At 41.5% G+C, this 20,377-nt stretch overlaps 1 protein-coding gene across 1 annotated transcript; it reads left to right on the top strand.

Moving 5' to 3' along the window:
- Positions 1-559: 559 nt before the first annotated feature.
- On the top strand, positions 560-18,398 carry bicd1a (bicaudal D homolog 1a). The gene is made up of 10 exons (XM_085915280.1): positions 560-912; positions 10,683-10,895; positions 12,393-12,545; positions 12,678-13,175; positions 14,209-14,601; positions 14,993-15,754; positions 15,950-16,101; positions 16,194-16,404; positions 17,230-17,315; positions 18,193-18,398. The coding sequence occupies exons 1-10, from the start codon at positions 697-699 to the stop codon at positions 18,266-18,268; spliced, it is 2,760 nt and encodes a 919-aa protein (XP_085771406.1). The 5' UTR covers positions 560-696; the 3' UTR covers positions 18,269-18,398.
- The last annotated feature ends 1,979 nt before the right edge of the window (positions 18,399-20,377 follow it).

Raw genomic sequence — 20,377 nt, 5'->3', positions numbered from 1 at the left:
ACTTATCATCCATGCATCTGTCTGTCCATCCTTGTGTCTGTCCATCCAACCATCCATCCAGGAATAATAGTCTAACATTGAACCTCAGAACTACTTTTTAAACCACACATGTTTTTAAAATTATAATTGTTTTTGTAGTAATTGCCAATTATAGCAAAGGTAGTACAACACAAGCCTCACTATCAATACCTTAAATGACTTGACAGGATAAGAGCCAATAAAGTCTGACAAGTTAGTGTGTGCAGTTCAACTTTTCACCCCGGTTATTTTCTGTTTATGGCCTGTGTTATGTTATCACGTACTTTTGGATGAGGCAAACAGATGCGAGTAACTAAATTATACAATGGGTGGAGTTGCAAAATCTGTACGGACACATATGAGCCTGGAGGTGGTGCCCTTGCATTCATGAATTAGCAGAAATGACGCCGTGTTTTCCTGAGTGACCTGGTTTGAAAAATCGCGAATTTATCTTGATGCTGCTACGCTTCTTTTGATGTCTTGCCCAGTCTTATTAAGGTGGGAAATTATAAGGGTTCGATTACACGTTTTGATTTTCTGCCGCTCCCCAGGGAAGGGGGCGTATATTCCGCATCCCCATCCTCCTCCCGTACGCCCCTGCGTGCTGAGAGACATACCGGGAGGACAACCGCAGACCAACAGGCTGGGTCGGGGGACGGAGAGAGCGAGGGAGAGGCGATGGCGGCCGGTGTGGGATGCGGAGAGTCAGTGGATCAGTACCGGGCCGAGGTGGAACGGCTGGCCCAGGAGCTGAGCGAAGCGAACGGGGAGAAGATCCGGGCTGCTGAGTGTGGGCTGGTGGTCCTGGAGGAGAACCAAGCGCTGAAGAACAAGTGCGCCGAACTGGAGAGCGAGCAGGAGGCTCTGAGGAAAGAGTTGGAACAATTGCAAGAGGTAAGAACCTGCACGACACTCACAGTGGAGACCACATCATGTCTGTGCACCTGTGTGGCGTGGTGGGTCAGATGAAGAACCAAAGAGTTCATAGCATCTCTTCCTTTATTGAATTATGGATTTACATCTACATTCATTAAATCTCTTTCAACGTCCAGTTGTATTTAAGCTTTGCAGTCGTATACATTAAGCATGCTGTTCAATCAACTATGCATCCTTGCAATCTATGATCTACTTTACTTTGCATCACTAAATACAGTGGAGCGAATTTCGAATAATGTTTTCCCGTTACAAATAATGGGAAAAAAAATCTATTCTAAGCAAAAAGGAAGAAAAAAACGCCATTTTTAAGCATTTTTCACTTGCACATGTTTGTCCGATCGCGCAACTGCAACGCACCGCCGAACGCGCAACCGTAGCGCGTCGCCGACCGCGCAACTGCACCGCTCTGGTCGCATTATTGTGACAGAGCGGTTGCCGAAATTTAGAAAATATTTTTTAAGTCCTCATGTACTTTGCTAAATTGAAGTGGACCTCAGTGCGCAGGGAGCTTAATTTTGTCCGATCGCGCAACTGCAGTGCACCCGCCGAACGCGGAACCGTAGCGAGTCGCCGACCGTGCAACTGCACCGCGCTGGTCGCATTATTGTGACAGAGCGGTTGCCGAAATTTAGAAAATATTTTTTAAGTCCTGATGTACTTTCCTAAATTGAAGTGGACCTCAGTGCGCAGGGAGCTTAATTTTGTCTGATCGCGCAACTGCAGCGCACCGCCGAACGCGCAACCGTAGCGGGTCGCCGAACGCGCAACTCCACCGCGCTGGTCGCATTATTGTGACGGAGCGGTTGCCGAAATTTAGAAAATATTTTTAAAGTCGTCATGTACTTTCCAAAATTTAAGTGGACCTCAGTGCGCAGGGAGCTTAATTTTTTCCGATCGCGCAACTGCAGCGCACCGCCGAACGTGCAACCGTAGCGCACCGCCGACAGCACAACTGCACCGCGCTGGTTGCAATATTGTGACAGAGCGGTCGCTAAAATTTAGAAAATATTTTTAAAGTCCTGATGTTCTTTCCAAAATTGAAGTGGACCTCAGTGCTCAGGGAGCTTAATTTTGTCAGATCGCCCAACCGCAGCGCGCCGGGCGCTCACTGTCGCATTGCTTTAGGAGCGTCTTTGTTCAAAAACCGAGGCTCCACTGTATATTCTGCTAAAATGGGATGTCAAACAGGCCCTCTGTTCATTGTTAAGTCTTTATTAAACATGCAATCTATTAGATCGGATGGATAAAACAAAACTTTGTTTTTTTTTAATGCATTCTAATTCAGTCATTGTTCAAGCCTTAACATCCAAGGATTTTCAAGAAGCACTTGTAAAAGCCAAAAAAAAAAGGTTCTCCAAAAAAAGTCTCAACGTCAAGTAGTTTAGTAGCTACACGTGTTTAACAGTGGAACATCTAAGGTTGGACACAACATAGCCTGGAATGCCAGTTGACATTAGGTTTGATTAGATTTAGATCTGCACCTTTATGGGTGGTGGTCTGAGTTTATGAGAAGAGTAAATACCAATGAGGGATGCCATGGACAAAAGAGAATTGTTGTGATTAGTGCAAGCTTGAATCTCAGATCAGGCCTACTTGCCTGGATAAATTTATATAACATTGTCCATAAAATGTACTCTGTAATCTGTTCAGACCTTCGTGTCTGCCTGTCGCGTTGTGCTTTCACCTGGCACAGGGAACATTTTCTGAAGGTGATATTACTTCCACACAAAAAACAGCTTCCGGTCTTTTGTCTTTGTCACACACTTGTGTCACAATATCAGAGAGAAAGCCTTCCACTACAATAATATCACGTCTATCCCCTCTGCTCTACCTTTTGCATTTTAACACAGCAGGGAAACTGCTGATGGAATCAGTCGTTGTGTGGCCTTGCCTGTGAATCTCATGAATATTGGCAATGCTGAAAATCCCAAAGACATTACTTACATGTAGTATTATATTTTTACCCTTCTTGCTGAACATATTCTATAAATAACCTGCAAAGTGGACAAAAATAAACACTGCTGACCTGACCATGGGGCAGTTGAAAAGCAGGCTGTGCCCGGTCAGCTTAGTAGCGAAAGTGAATTTGGCATTAGCCCAGCAGAGGAGGGACTGTCCATTTACAGAATAAAAATGAGCTAAAAAAAAAAAGTGTGTATAGTGTGCTGCATTGATGCATTTTGACCAAAGCATGTTCCAGGCATATTATTAAAACTGTTTAAAATTATGAAATAATTGGGTTTATAAAATAATGCCTCATGTAGAGAAAGCAGTGGTTTGCCCTCCACATGATCAATGATTTAGTGTCCGGGTCTGCAGCGAATTTTCAGAGCTAGGAGATTTGGAGATCCCTGTGTCCACTTCCCAGCTGGTGAGATGCATACATATTTTCACATTCAAAACTTGTCACGTCGGTTTGAAAACCTTTTGTAATGCTGCTATAGGTTAAATCAAAACTATTTGTATTATTATATAAGATTCCCTTAGGAACTTCTGCAAGTCCACAAAAAAACAACAACATAAAGTGCACTCTGTGTTTGGGGACAAGAATTGCTCTTGCTCTTCAGTGTTTTTGCAATCACACACACACACTTGCCGTTGCATGCCCCTCAGCCCAATCACTCTCCCCAATCCTGTATTCTCTGGATGTTGCTGGCTAGTTGCCTATTCCATGGCAGGGGCCCATTTATTCAGTGTTTCTAGCTTGTTAGCGCTGTCTCTGGGCAGATCAACCTCAGACAGGACAGTGGAAATGAGAGATGAAGGAGGAAGATGAGGATGCAGTTACTGTGGCAGTGGGACAATCTCTTCTATATTTACATTGATGTGGACATTTTTGCAATTATCTGTGCTAAGATGATCAGCGAGACTGCACAGTAGCCTCACTGCCATGTGAATGTTGTAAATAATGACTCATCCAGAGTCTCCAAACAAAGAAAGAGAAAATACATTGACATTTGTTGCAGTATATCCGCATAAAATGTGTCCAAGACTATAAGCAGTATGGGTTGATTTCAACATTCTATTCTAGCCTGCAAGATGCTTGGACTTTTTTTCCCCCCCTGTGGCTTGACTTGACCGCTACAATATTCTTGCATGTTAATATTTTATGGCTGAAGACAGTTATTTTGTTGCTAATGTATTGTAAGTAGAAAGGCAGGTAGATAGGTAGTTTGTGAATCCCCACACTTGACTTGAATCACACTTTTTTGACTAGTTGTATGTATAGTCGAAATCCAAAACTCGATCAATCCTCCCCTTCCAAAAAAAAAAGAAATTGTTTGCACATTCAACACCATTCTGACTGCTACCACAGTGTAATGAGATTTTTTTTTATCTAAATCTACCTTTCTAAAACGAATGACAAATGCTCACTTTTAACTGAATGCAGTAAAATATGAGCAAATTAAAAAAAACATATGTATTACTGTAATTATTAGTGATGTATGAATTGGTAGTTTCCTACATCATACTGAATGTGTTGTATGTAATAATTTATTTGCAGATGTTTAGTTTGTGCAACAGCATGAGCAATGTTTGGTGTGATGCTTTGTGGGTGACTACATCCATGTATTTGCACTTTTAGACAACAGACGAACTCTTGCTCGTATTTCTTTTGAAACAAGACATAAATTATCGGTCATAAATCTGTCCCGTGGATGCATTACAGGTTTGTCTGCCTCCTCCTTTGTCTCCTCTTACAGTAGCTTGCAGTAGTGGAAGAGCAGTAAACATAGAGGAATGAGGTGGATCAATACAACCAGAGATGGTTTTTTGTTCCCCACTCTTCTCTCTGTTGAATCCACCATCCCCCTTCTCTCAACATGGCCTGTGGCCGTACCCTTGTACTCCCCGCACCTTTTCGTATATGGTCCCCTTTGGGCTGAGGTGGGGATTTTGCATCAATTTGTGGGGTGAGCAATTTTCTGAGCTGAGCTGCACTTTTCTGTCTATGAAATGGAGTCACATAAAACTAAAAAAGGTTTAAAATAGTGTTAGCAAACATTTTGATGGGGGGGGGTGTTCGTGTATGTGCATGTAGTATGCGTGTGTGTTTGAGTCACACCTCAGTGACAATGTATTGTGCACAAAACGAGAGTCTTGCAACATAAATAAAACACAATTTGAATTTTTATCGTACATTACAATTTATTTGACTGGTCACATGATTAGTGGCAGCATAGCTCAGACTCAATTGTTCAACCTAGTTCATTCACTTCTACAAATACGGGTAAGTGTGTGGACCATGATTGTAGACACCAGATTACCTTTGACCCCTGCAACAGGCTCAGCAAGGCGGCTAAGCATCGAGCTTTAGAGCCCAGTGGTTACCCTTAAATGTGTTGTACTGCACTGGTTTGTGTGTGCCTGCATTTGAAACTAGAGGTGAAGGTCATTCGTCAGCACCTTTTTCCCCTGCATGAGGGTGTCTCGTGTCAGTAAATGCGGCAGAACACAAGGGGGGTGTTTGGGTGCGGATGTCGTGTTGAAAAGCAGTGAGGGAGGGACGGCAGGATAGAGTGTGGTGTGGGACTCCAGCTCATCACTTGTGTGCCTTTGTACTGTATGATCTGCTTCTATGATTATGTTGACGTAATGGAGAAGAGGGCAGGAAGAGCGACCCTACGAGTGGTCGGCTAGTAGCAGAACAAACTGAAACAAAATCTCCTCCAAAGTTGTCCTTGAGTTGAGCTTCCCTCAACGTAGTACATTTGAATCGTGTTTTATTTATGTTTATGTGGCCAAGGATGAAGAGTGGCAGCTCAAATTTTCATGATGGACACTTTCATTTGGTAGAATTTCAAAATAGCACTTAGCGTTGAGATCAATTATTTTTCTTGAGGACTCCAAACTTCCACTAATAAAACATGTCGAATCATGATAGCGGACCGTATGTGTTGTTTTAGCGGCAGGTTGTTGCAGTGATTGTCAGTGGCTGCGATAAAACTCTTGAGTCACTCAGTGGAAGCCTCATGAGTCAGACTGGTATGTGTGGAGGCATGCTCGTCTTTCTCTTGCGTCTTTTTTTCCGCATCAGCTCCTCTTTCTCTGCTGCAGAAAGATGAGACAATATCATGAGTCCATCTTTCATGACTTTTGTTTCTCGTATCAGTTGATTCTTTGCAAGTGGCGGACAATTACGCTCCCCACCCACCACCCGCATTGTGCATTCCTTGATAAATTCTTTCTAATGTGGGAATAATAACGTGTCACTACATGAATGAATGAAATTTGGAGAAAGAACTTTTGCTTTTAGCAGAGAGGAGACATTGCGGGTTGATTTCTGCACTGTCGACATTAGTGCTCTATTTCTTATTCACCCGAGGCAAGTTGCTGAAGGGAAAATATGCACTCAGTGCTTTGTTGAAATGGAACTGGCTTGTTCACAAGGGGGAGCACAAGGCAATGTCCCATCCATCAGAAATAGATGAAAAAACATTGTAATCAATGAGAATATATGCATACAATAAAATAATACTTGCAACATAAAACTGCATTTAAATTACAAGTCAGCCATCAAGCTTGTGTTCTTGTGTTCTGAACCTTGTGCAGTTTCATGTCAGAGCCTTGTTAACATCTTTCTTCTTTTCTCTTTCTGTTAATGGGTGCATTTAATTCTTTTTTTTCTCTGACAGTAATCAAAACATAACTCCATCTTTGCATCATTTCTTTATTTTCATATTTCTTCTATTCATTTATTTCAATCTTTTAGCCTCGATGACCTTGCTGTCCTCAAATGAATGGTCAATTCAGCAGTGACAATCAGTATACTTCCTAAATGAGAGTGCCTGGATCCAAGTGTATTTTTAACCATGCGGCTGTGTGTGTGTGCGTGGTCGCCTGAAGGCCATCTATGTCGTGTGTCATCGTGGTTGACTTGCTCCTGGTGTCCTGAAAGGCACATTAGCAAGCAGAGGGAGGAAGAGTATATGACACAGTTACAAAATGCATTTTCTCTCTAGCCGCTCACGCAGTTGCCAAACATACATACCTATACTCAGCATACGTATAATGAGACATTTAATTCAAGTATAAAATCATAGGATAAATATTATCAATGATTTAGTATAAGGTAAAAGAAGAACCATTACATCGATACGGTTTTGTTTGGTTGTGCTGTTTTTGATTATTGCAACTCCATCGACTCGCAGTAGACATGAAAAATATAAAGTGAGAAATAATTAGACTGTGTATGTGTTTATAATATCTACATTAATGACGGCAGAGTATACTCTACATTATCTGGGTGTAGCATTTTGTAATTGAGTTGTTCTGATCGCCATATCTGTTCAACAGATAAGTCTGCAATTATCTCGAAGAGCCAAATCACATTTGTGGGGTGAATTGCCATCTTTGGAGCACATTTTAAGCTGCGTCCATTGTCTATTGGTCAAGCACGCAAATGTGATTCTGGGAAATAATCCAACTTTCTTCTTATCATAAGCAGACATGAGCCAAATGAAATCATTCCAACAAGACAACTTAAAGCAACCTGTCCTTGGCAGTCCTTTAAGTAGGACGCTTTACTCGTGTATGGTGTGAAAATCCAATCGGAAAGAATGGAAATAAATTATAATCTATTTCTGGGTCAAACTGTTCGACTTGACCTCAGCGTCAGAGACTTTGTTTACAAGTGACGATGTGTGACGGTAATATTGGATGTCGATGCAGTGTTGCTCCTCTGCTGCGTCCATGCATGTCTCGCTCCATGGAACCAAACTCTGTGATGTCATCAGATGGGCTGACCATCTGGACTATTCATGTCGATGTGTATGTATACCAATCATAACAACTTCTTGTGAGTTGACTATGACAGCCCCACAACCGCTACGTTCCACAGCTCCGTTGCTACGTGCTTTTTGTGGGGATTACAGCTCAGCAAGCTGCCTTTTGGATGAAATTTCAATCAAGTTTCACTGAAAAGATTATATGTTGATTGACGGATTTTGATTCCATATCTGTAGCGCACATTTTTAATCAACTGGTGTTTTCACGTCAGTACAGAAGTATTTTGACTTAGTGCCCTCACTTTGGAGCCTGTCAGGATAAAATCTGTCGCATGGCAAATCATTTTGTCTTGATTTGTAACTTGCGAGCACAAGTTTGAGTGATGACAGCTAGATGGTGTCAGAAAGCTTGACAACAGGAAAGAGTGGATAATTCTTCAAAAAAAAGGCTGTGCTTGCTTAAAGCTGTTGATTGTACATCCCAGTTGAAGTTTACTGTAACCCTAAACATTATAAAAAAAAGCACCTTTTTAAAATTAAAGTACTTATGAAACCACATGATGAAAGTTCTCTAGTTTAATGCCAACACATGCAAAACAGCATAGATGGGCTAACAAAACTGTAATTCTTTGCATTAAAATCAAACGTAAGACATCACTGTATGTGAATCAATCAAAAGTGATTATTAATATGAGGTTACTTGACAGTAAACATTTATCATTATTCAATATTTAACGCTAATCCACAGTGAATAAATAAAGAGGATTAATTTGTGGGGGGTTTTTTACTCTGTTTTTCATTCACCATGAAAATTGACTGTCAGTATGCAGTTAATTATGAAGGTGTAGTTAATTATGAAAGATGATGAAGTTTAATTGGGGTTGTAAGAGTGTAAAAATAGCTAAGCGCATGCACACACTACACAGCTAGAGTCCCCTCCCTTGACTCCTCATTAGAAGTTACCACAGATGGGTAAGGATTTCGGGCTTTGCACATCTTCCCCATCTTTAGTGTCCCATGTAGCCTTCTCCATGCTTCTGGCCGAATACATGCAGGTTCATCCCCATTGTCTGGACTTGACCCAGTGAGGCACATAAGGCTGGGACGCCTGAAGCGGAATTCATTATGGGGTTTTCTTTTTGCAAATGAGCTGCCATTCACTGATTTTGAATGAAAATAATCTTGAGGGAGTGCTATTCACCATAGCCACACTGTTTTTTTTACATGAAGATGTCTGCCAATTATATAGAACACAGGCCCAGGATGACGAGGAGCCATCATTACGACGCATGCATTGTCATTGCTTTTTACATAATGACTTGAAAAACGCAGATCTGTCCTTGTGATATTTTTAGCGAGGAGGCGCCTGCCCTGCAACAGCAACAGGCCGGTCAGAGCGTTGTGTGTGGGCAATGAGTCACGAGCATTAAGTGTCACTTTCTGTGAGCCATTGTCAAATGCGGTGGTCTATAAGGAATATATCTCTGTGCATGTTGGAAGGAAGCCCAATGTACTGTCACGTTATGTACCGCAGATGATGACTACCTGAAATTACTTGGAATTATTCATTGAGAAACATTCTTAAACTGCTTGAGTCCTTGCTCACAGTTGTTTCACCAAGTGGTGAGCCTCTTCCATCCTTATTTAGGAACAACTGAGCCGCTTGAGGATGTTCATCTTTGGAATGTTACAAACGGGTGAATAAACATTCAGCAGTTTGAACATTAGATATATTTGTAGTGTATGAAATTGATTATAGGTTGATCAGGGATTTTCGTCTGTTTTTATTTCTTTACGTTATTCCAACTTTCTTGGAATTGGGTTTTATGAACACAATGTGCAGGGTCGTTTTTTTTTTACACACATGAACAAATGTTTTGAAACATACTTCAGAAAACATATTTTAGTATTGTCTAGCGTGCGTGCGTTTGTATGTGTGCGCATGAGGATTTCAGTGGTGCAAATTTGGCAATGTAACAGCTCTACTGTTGGTTTTATATTGCAAATTCCCCCTTTTGTATTCTCAATGTGCTGGAAATCCAGTAAATAGGGCCCCGTGAGGCCAGCTTTTCCCCTCTTCCTCCTACAGAGTTCAGCTGTGGGTGACCAAGCTGCTGCTCGGACGTTGGCAGCCAGCCGCTCTTGTGAAGTGGGAATCTAAGCTCATTCAAATAATACTTTGCATTAATTAATGGTTTTGTTCCGTTAATCATTCACCAGAATCCCAATGTGGTTCCCCATGGAGGGAAAGTGGGTAAAGGGCCAACCACAGAATGTGTGAGAGAGAAAAGAGAGGTAATGAGAGAGAAAGGTAGGATATATGCAAATGATAGATGTGTTACCAAACGGGTACCAAACACATGTGCTCTGCCAGGGATGTTTTTCCAACATTTGGGTGCAATTCTACTTTTTTAGCAAGGGTCAAAATCTTCAATGTTGATTTATGCAATTTAATTTAACAATTGCAATGTAATATGGAAAATCCAATTTAATTTGTAGAGGTGGTTTTTCCACGCATCAAATCTGTATGAGCTCAAAATCCAGCTCAAAAATGTTGGATTGCTTAGAAAGGTTTATGTATCCGCAGTAGTAGCAGATAAGGGAATTAAACTCTGCCAACTTTTAGGTGACATTATTCAGAACAAATGCACAAATATTTTTGGATAATTCTTGATGCCTGACATGTACTGTAATAGAGCAGGCTTATTTGCTTGCCACAGAATGACGGCTCAGTTGTGTTGTTGTCACCTCACTGATATTTTCAGTCGGGCCTCAGCATCTTTATCATAACACGTCAGCTGTCACTGCTGTGGAAACCTGTGTCAGGAAAATGGGAACAGTGTGTCTATTGATCAAATGAAACCTAATCCCATATAGATGGAAGTTAACGCAAGTATTGTTGCAGGACAACTCCTGAAAGTTTTGCTTCGCAGACGTTATTGTGAAAAGTGTTGTCTTACCTACCCAAATCAGCTCAAACTGCGCTTTTCATTTCCTCAGGCATTCGGCCAAGCATACAGCATACAGCGTAAAGTGGCCGAGGACGGCGAGAGCAATGAGGAGACGTTGCTGCAAGAGTCTGCCTCCAAGGAGGCGTACTACATGTCTCGTCTTTTGGAGCTCCAGACGGAGCTGACCTCGAGTCGCTCTGTCGCTTCCAACACGCAGTCAGAGAATGAGAGGCTCAACGAACTTGTGCTGGATCTGCGAGAGGTGAGTTTGCAGAAGGAAGGCTTCACAAGGTTACTCTCACAGGAAAAAAAATACATCTTGGTGGAGGGAGTATAAACTTAAATTGATCATCAATGAGAGTGTGGCAAACAAACACTACCTGCATGTCAAACAGAGACAGACGGCAAACTTCTTAATAAAAACAATGTCAAAATAACAGTTTCACAATTTGGTTTGCATTAGTATGATCCCTCTTTAATTAACAAACAAGAATCTTAATTAAAAAGGCATTGAGCTGTATTTGGTGAGATTTACTCTGTCGTAGTCAGAGGAATTATGCTCTATCTTATCTTTTGCTCTCATTACTATAGAAGCCTCAAGGCGCTCTTAAAAACTTATTTCAAAAGTTATTATGACTCAAAGGAACAGAATACGCGAAGTGATGTTCTAAAAGAGGTCAGCCCACTGTGACATGATGTACTGTGACGCTTGAGTGCGACAAAACGGACGTGCAGATTGAAATTGACCTTAATGTCCCTTTTAAAGCGCAACGATGAATGCTTGTTGTTTTTTTATCTCCCATTTTATTTGACAAGGTAAAGAAAACATTCCTCATTCTCTTCCTAGGTTTGTTTTTCGTGTTTTCTTGTGACTTTTTGGCAGAAAGGGAAAAATGTTCACACATGTCACGTAATAACATGCGCCCGTTTGCGTGCATGTCTGCGGGCACGGTGACCGGGAGCATAGGAGTTCGAGTTGGGGTCAGACAAGGAGGCCACGACCCCATTGTATGTTGCAAATCCAGGGCTAAACTGTGGAATCACTACTAAATACCCTGAGCTCGGCACATGCGGGACACACTGGATAAGGTTGCGCTACACTACTACACTTTCAAACATCAGAGCAAAATGCAATGATTGTAAAGAGAGTATTTTAATGTATTATAAATTGTATCGAGCATATTAACATTTGCTAGCTAGTAAAGCCATGGTGCTTTCTTCACTCCTTGCTTCACCCATAACAAGTAGCACTGAAATCTATAGCTGGCTCAAACTATTGCTGAAAACTAGTTTAGGCTCTATTAGCTGTAAGGGTTTTAGAGCTGCTGTCAGCAATTGTGAAGCTCAAATGGTTTCTTAATGATCTGCATGTACGGTCTAGTTATCATTTCTTTAACGCAAAAGCATTGTCCACTCTCATCCTACACACACATGAATGAGGAAACACACATTGATGCACACACACATGCACAGCCACATATACGAAATATCAGAACACCAATCAGTAACATTTACATTAAAAGATCTTCAATTGTTTTGTCTTGAAATGATTCCTAGTCAACGCAGTAATATGTTGATTGTTTAATCAAATGAAAGAATATATACATATATATATATATTCAATATATATAGAACTTGACTTTTGTTTTTAATGTTGTTTTTAGTGAAACATTTTTCCCACACTTCACTACAATATTGATAATTCACGAAAGACATTTGGGGGATTTAAAATGTCAATTTGTCTCTTCCTGTCCCTCAGAGTATTGACGTGCTGGAGCTCCAGAGAAGTAGGATGAGGGAAGAGATCAAAGAGTATAAATTCAGAGAGACACGTCTGCTTCAGGATTACACAGAGCTCGAGGAGGAGAACATCACCTTGCAGAAATTGGTCTCTACGCTCAAGCAGAGCCAGGTCAGTGCTGAGGCCGTATAATACTCAAATGAAGTTTCTTTTGGCACATCTTGAAAGCTTTTTTTTTCCCCCTTATCATCCACATATAATTTTGGAATTTTTCTCTCTTTTTTATCTTCTTCTTATTCTCAGGTGGAGTATGAGGGTCTCAAGCACGAGATTAAGGTGCTGGAAGAGGAAACGGTTTTGCTCAACAGCCAACTTGAAGACGCGTTACGTCTGAAAGAAATCTCTGCGGGACAACTGGAGGAGTCCTTGGATGCCCTCAAGAATGAGCGTGAGCAGAAGAACAACCTACGAAAAGAGTTGGCCCATTACCTCAGCCTGAGTGACAGCGTCTACGTGGCAGGAGCCCACATTGCCCTCACGGTCACCGGTGTCGAAGGCCTCAAGTTCCCAGAGGAGGTCAATGGTAGCTCCAGCGCCAACAACAGCAGTATTGTCCCTGTCAACGGCAACAATGACGACAGTTGTCGACACAACGGTCACCTTCACGCAGGCGCCATGTTGGCCAAAATGAATGGAGACTACCATGCGGGCAGAAAGAACGAGGGTCTGCATCCGGTACCGGACCTGTTTAGTGAGCTCAACCTGTCAGAGATGCAGAAGCTCAAACAACAGCTCCTACAGGTCAGTGGGGGAAATCGAAATGATGGTATGACGGCTTTCTCACTTGTCAGCCACTGAAGATTTTCTTAACACAATAACAACAATGATGACAGATTAATCACATCGAAAGATAATTTAGCATAATCAATGTTTGCAACCTGGATGGATTGGCAGCGAAAGAAAGGTTGCAACAAAATGAAATAATTTGGTTAAAAAGGCCTCACAAGATGTTTAATTGTCACTATCTTGCTTTAAATCACAACTGCAGGCTCAGTGAGCCTTTAAGTCCGAGGGTCGCAAACTCATTAAAAAGGTGTACTAAAGGGTTAATGCAATGGCTTGTAAATTCCTTGAATCTGTTTTGGTTACTTTTAGCAAAATCATATCTTAAAGTTAAAACGAGAAAGTTTGCTATGCTGTGGCTCAAATCAACAGCAGCAGGGAGAAGTGTTGTGATGCATGTGCGTGGGCCAGTGGGAGTGCTGTCAGGGTGATCAGAATTTGATATGCCATGCAGAGAAGAGACACAGACAGAGCCTGGCATCTTCTGCTTTTGGACTACAAACGCAAAGCCTTGGATGTGCCAGCATCTTGGAGACTTTCACTATTTTAAGAACATGATTTGATCATTCCATACAACACATTGACAACACATTGAATCAACAAATTTAAGGTACTTCAATAATGAGCTGGCAGAAGTCACATAAAAGTCAGTTACGTGAAGTACTACACTGACAACAGAGCCTGAACACTTTTATGGACACATGTTTTAATTAAATGAGTAATCAATCGGAAATTGGACTACCTTATCAGTTCCTCCTCCATCTCAGCTTTTACCAGACCAAGCTACAATCACAGATTGTACAGCATGCAATTGCGCAGATAGAAATACAGATCATTATTAATCCAAATGTTTAATCTGAATTAGTATTTTAACACTTTACTGATTGTGAAGTCTTTTCATCAGAATTTGTTAGCTGTTCTTCATTTTATAACCACATTCATTAATTTCTTGAGAGCATTGTCCTCTGATAATATTAACGTCGTCTTCCAGGTAGAGCGTGAGAAAGCCGCACTGCTCATGAACCTGCAGGAATCGCAGACCCAACTGCAACACACTCAAGGCGCTCTAACTGAGCAGAGCGAGCGCGTCCATCGCCTCACGGAGCGCGTCAATGCCTTGAAGCATCTTACCGGTGGCAAAGAACTGGATGACCCTCAAGAGTGTGAGAAACCTACCGACGGCTCCCTGTCGCCACAAGCTAATGGTCACGGCGATGTGGCCATACATGGGTTTGAGGTCCTGGAGTGTAAATACAAGGTGGCGGTGACAGAGGTGATCAACCTGAAAACAGAGCTGAAGGCCTTGAAGGAGAAGTACAGCCAGGCTGCGGAGGGGCAAGCGGAGGATCACAGTGACGACAGAATACGCGCACTGGGGGAACAGGTTTGTCGTCACTACAACAGTATAGGAATAGACGATGTGTGTAAAAATAAGTTAACCGCTCAATGTCAGAGTAAAATCATCAACCACCTTGTCCCAGGTGCTAGTGAGTTGCTGCCCTAAAACGTGCATGCAAGGATAACTGAAGAATCAAAATTGTCCATAAGGGTGAATGTGAATGGTTGTTGGTCTGTATGAGAAATAGATGAATATAACCATGCCATTTTTTGGATATGATGATCCCCTCAAAATTGTGGACACTCTACTCATTGAAAAGCATAAGAAATATTTTTAGAGAAGACTCGACCGGTACTGCACTGTAGATATTTTATTGCTTTATTTATTTCAACATATTCTATTGTGGGTAATTAATTTGAGTTAATGTTCTATTCAGATAACCCATTTGGAGAGCAGCTTGCAGGAAGGCCGTGAGAGAGTAGCGAGCCTGGAGGCGGAGCTACGTGCGTCTGTGAACACCGCCGCAGAGAGCCAGGGCTTGCTGAACACGGCACAGGATGAGCTGGTGACTTTCAGCGAGGAGCTGGCGCAGCTCTACCACCATGTGTGTCTGTGCAATAATGAGACACCCAACCGCATCATGCTCGACTATTACCGCCAGAGCCGAGTCACACGCGGCGGTAGCCTCAAAGGTTCCGAAGACCTCCGGGCTTTACTTACACCACGCTTGGCTCGACGCCTGGCTGCAGTTTCGGCCCTCTGCTCCTCCGAGGCTCAGCGTGGTCCATTGGACTCCCCGTCCAAAGAGCCCCAACACAGTGACACAACCACCAACACACCAGAGTCCCCAGTTCACCACAGTAGCCCCACCCGCAACCCCATTGGCTGTCCTGTCACCACCAGCACATCCCCTTGCCCATCACCGGTGCCCTCAGAGGCAGTGGGAGACCTGCGGAAGGAGCCCATGAACATCTACAACTTGAATGCCATCATCAGAGACCAAATCAAGCACCTGCAGAGGGCTGTTGACCGCTCCCTGCAGCTGTCCAGGCAGAGAGCTGCAGCCAGAGAGTTAGCACCCATGCTTGATAAAGACAAGGAATTGTGTTTGGAGGAAATCCTGAAGCTCAAGTCCCTCCTTAGTACCAAAAGAGAGCAGATAGCCACACTCAGACTGGTTCTGAAGGCCAATAAACAGGTAAAATATGGTTTTATAGCTTGAGAACTTCATAAAAGAACAGAAACAAACAAAATTATGTACAAGCAAACCAGTTCTTAAGCACAGTCCTTGTCAAGGACGAAAAACAAATAGACTACAAAAATATGAATCTTGTCTCACAAACACGTTTATATGTATTTTCACCAATGCCACTGGTGTTTGTCCACATTGCAGACGGCAGAGGTAGCACTAGCTAATCTGAAGAGCAAGTATGAAAATGAAAAAGTCATGGTGACTGAAACCATGATGAAGACGCGGAATGAGCTGAAGGCCCTCAAAGAAGACGCCGCCACCTTCTCCTCGCTCAGAGCTATGTTTGCCACCAGGTGAGAGTTCGAGCAGTCGTTGGTAGAAATCATAATGACTTCATTGATTTGAAGAAACATCACACTGGGTGTGTTTTGTTGTGACTTTGCAGATGTGATGAATATGTTATCCAGCTGGATGAGATGCAGAGGCAACTTGCAGCAGCTGAAGATGAGAAGAAGACATTAAACTCGCTCCTTCGTATGGCCATCCACCAGAAACTGGCCTTGACCCAAAGGCTGGAAGATCTAGAGTTTGACAATGAGCAGATCCATCGTGGTCGCGGTGCTAAAATACCCAAAATAAAAAGCAGCCCACCAAAAGTAAGTGACAAAAATAACGATCGGTCTGACCCAGACTCCCACATTGAATCATTCAAATTTCATAGGACTCAGATGAATTGCACGTCTGTGGGATCAGTCAAACACATTTAAAACGAAAGATATCTATTCATTAAAATTAATTCTTATGCACTCAGCATCTTCTACTCTGATTTGTGAGTACGCAGTGCCCTCCTCTGGTAAAAGCTGTCTACATTTCTACAGATTGCTATTTATTTTTGAATACCACTGCATGATATGAATACCTATTTACTCGTTCAGTATTACACTTATACGTTTATTGATATAATATTTTTAAGGAAAATAAACAAATATAACTAGCACACAAGCATCCTGTATCATCTGTGCACATGTAGACTCATAACCACAAGACAGCAGTCTTCCCTGCTTACATTTCCACACTCGTCCTGTTGCACTTGGTAGGGATTTATACCTTAAGTGTAGCAAATGAGTTTTATTATTAACTACATGAAGCACGGATGACCATACTTACACATAAGTGGGGAATGAATAGATAGCAATTGAAAGTTTGAGTGGTTTGTTTTGGAGATAGGGAATATATGAAACTTGAAAAGGGATTGCATGGTACTGCATGAACCCTGTGAACCGTTGCCTCCTTTTTGTACTATGAAATTGAAAGCAATATTGCATGTATGTGTTATTTGTATCTGAACTGCAAACTTGACAGGTATCACATGACCGTTTTCACTAGAAATTTGTGGTCCCTGACCAGGCATCCCCCCCCCTGTCTTGTCTACTTTTGCCTGTTTGTCTACAGACTGTGATTGTGTGTGTCTAATTGATCAGTTTCTTGTAGATTGTCAGCAGCCTGCTGCCTCAGTATCGTCGTTCTCCACACAGCTAAGGCGAAGGAGAATTTCCTTCCCATACAGGTAACATCCTGTAGTTCTCTGTCTGTGTAGACAGAGCAGGGGTTACCAGCCTTTTTGAAACTGAGACCTACTTCCAGTACATTTTCAAATGATCACTTTTGGAAATTCCTAGACAATCCAAATGCCCCATCACTGCTGGTCTATCTTTACAACAGTCCCACGACCATACTTGCTGTCCACTGGCACCGAGTTGGTGACCCCTGATTTACAGTAGTCTCTCTGTCCGTCCGTCTGTCTGTCTGTTTGCCTGTGTGTCTGTCTGTCTGCCCCCCATTGCAGCTGCTGACCAATCTTAAGGCCTAGTAGTCAACAATTGTTATTGTGATGTTATACGTTGAAGATCATATTGATATCGATAATATCAATGGACATTTATCCTGCTTCAATGAGGCCTGCATGAACAATTCCAGTGCTATTTTTTGTTTGCATGGAGCACAGCCAGCTTGGCAACTGAATTAGTTTTGTTGGACAGGGTGGAAAAATAAGGAGATATGTATATTTGTCTCAATGCAAACATTTATTTTGCCTTTAGTCAACAGTCCCGATTTTGCTCAGGTTGTACAATTTGTGCGGGTTTAAGAAGTATTGGCTACAGTCCTGATTGGTTAGTTAGTTAGTTAGTTAGTTAGTTAGTTAGTTAGTTAGTTAGTTAGTTAGTTAGTTAGTTAGTTAGTTAGTTAGTTAGTTAGTTAGTTAGTTAGTTAGTTAGTTAGTTAGTTAGTTTATTCTAGCTACAAATACTTTCATACATTTTTCCACCTTCATTCTGGTTTTATCACTGACTGTAACCTGGATCACGTCATCAGCCAGAAAAATCAGTTTCTTGTCCAACTGCATGTATTTTCACTGTGATTTCTGTGTTTCTGCATCCTTGCAGTCCTAAATTTCGTGCTGACCTCCAAGAACACAAAGCAGTTTTGTCCAGCATCAGGAGCCTTCATATCCCTATGTGACCTTCGTAACTGCCCGGCCAACCAACCCCAGTCCCCTGAACATAACCCTTGTAGACTAAGAGTGGGAGTGGTGCTCCTGTGTGTGGGTCCCCTCATGGCTCCTCGAAGCCCTACAAAGATGTCACTGGATTCCATGACACAGAAGTGCTTCCTGGCCCAGTGACACCGCGTGTCACAAGAGACTGATCCCCCCCCGCACACACACGAGTGACAAATCACATGACTCTTTTCCCCTAATTGTATGTTTAAACATCAACTGATATTGGTGATTATTTATTCATTAGATATGTATTATTATTGAAATGATGTTTTTCTTTTGGCTGGCGATTTCTTAACTATGGCTTAAAGTTGAAATGAACCCAAAGAACGTAGTATTAAAAGGAAGATTTTATCAGTGTTCAAGAATTTCTTGTCATGGTCATGACTGCTAACTTTTCTGCTTTTTCTTTGGATGCTTGTGTTTTTATACAAATACTTTTTGCAACGCAAGAGACTTTTATAACATTTGTTGTTTTAGTTTTATTTATTTTTTATTTTATTTTAGAGCAGCCTCGAGGGATGTGACTAAATCCATGCTTGGCTCATTTCTCATCAGAGACTGAGTTAGATGAGTATCTATGAGATTAGGGCTGCTGGCCTGAGTTGTTGCCTTTTGAGTTGCACAGGTTCAAGTGACCATGGAGGGACCAGACCTCTTTTATTTATTTATTTTTTTAATATGTCAACAGTAATTTATCAAGGTGTGCCTCTTGTGTTCCTTACAGTCACCGTTATTTTTTTAAATATTTTATTTAAAACAAATATTGTCTTTTCTAAGAGGTCCTCTTCTGTTTTATCAGGGTTAGGGGCGGTTATGAAATAAAACTTTCTATGAGATCTTAGCTTGGGATTTCTGGAAATATTCCAAGTTAATTAGGGGTAAGTGCTTCAAATGTTATCATATACAAACCTAAATATAAAATATCCTTATTTGCCCTTCTGTATCACATTGTGATGACGACAAATGATTATGTATCTTTGTTGATATGCTTCCTTCACACAGTTTGCAGTACTGCCCAAGCACAACTGAGCATCTATGCATTACAGCACTATCCAGTCGCGCTCACCACAAACTCTCTACCGACAGTAAAAGTGGTTCCCACTTTGTTTGTCATTAAGACCAGGTCAAAAAGATTGGTTATGCACTAAATTAATCCTTAACACCAAATGCAACAGTTCTGATCTGACATAAGTGACTGGTATGGATAGCCTTTCTAATATTAGTTATTTTTTTATTTTTGTAGCTCATTCTGTGATCTGATCTTCACCACTCAGCGCTGACTTTCTAATGAAATGCGAATGACGTGGAACTAAAGCCAGTATAATGCATTTCTGGATGTTTTTTTTTTTTTCCTTGTTGTATGTGTGCATTTGCAATACCTGTATTCCTGCTGGGTCACTGGTGACCAACCTGTCTTGGTCTGTTTGCACAATATAGCAGGATAGAAATCGAGAGACTAAAAAACATCAACCTCTTTGTAGATTAAAAATAGCTGAATGCTCAAGATACAATGGAATTTTTGTTTTGGCTCTCTTTAAAACTGCATTTAATTGGTTTCAGAAATAAACAATGTACTTGTCTGATTGATGATTTGTGATGTCTCAATTTTACGATGAAACTGAAAATGTATTATACTGGTATTTCACTTTGGTCCTGAAGGTGGGGGTGTTGCTCAGTATTTTATAACTCAAACTTTGGTCCTGAAGGTGGCGGTGTTGCTCAGTATTTTATAACTCAAACTTAAATGCAATACTTTAAAAATAAAGAAACATAACATTTATACATTTAGTCATCGTGTATAGGCTTATACGGTATGTGTATCTATATTTGATTTTCACTTTCTTTTTTGAACAATTCAAACATTCATCCATCCATCCATCCATCAATTTCCCCCCCGGTGGTCGCGGGCGTGCAGTATAATTTGGAGCGCTCAATCGGCCTACCAAGCATGTTTTTGGCATGTGGGAGGAAAGTGATGTTGAAAACTTTCTGTGAGGCAAACTTGATTTTCATCTGCAGTGATGTTATTATTTATGTAGTATCATTATTAAAGGCTTAGTTAGTACTTT

This window comes from Syngnathus leptorhynchus, chromosome 6 (genome assembly GCF_054491065.1).
Source record: "Syngnathus leptorhynchus isolate UIUO chromosome 6, UIUO_Slep, whole genome shotgun sequence".
In the NCBI taxonomy this organism is placed as follows: Eukaryota; Metazoa; Chordata; class Actinopteri; order Syngnathiformes; family Syngnathidae; genus Syngnathus; species Syngnathus leptorhynchus.
Note: the sequence above shows the minus strand (reverse complement) of the source record. Positions and strands in the feature narration are given on the sequence as shown.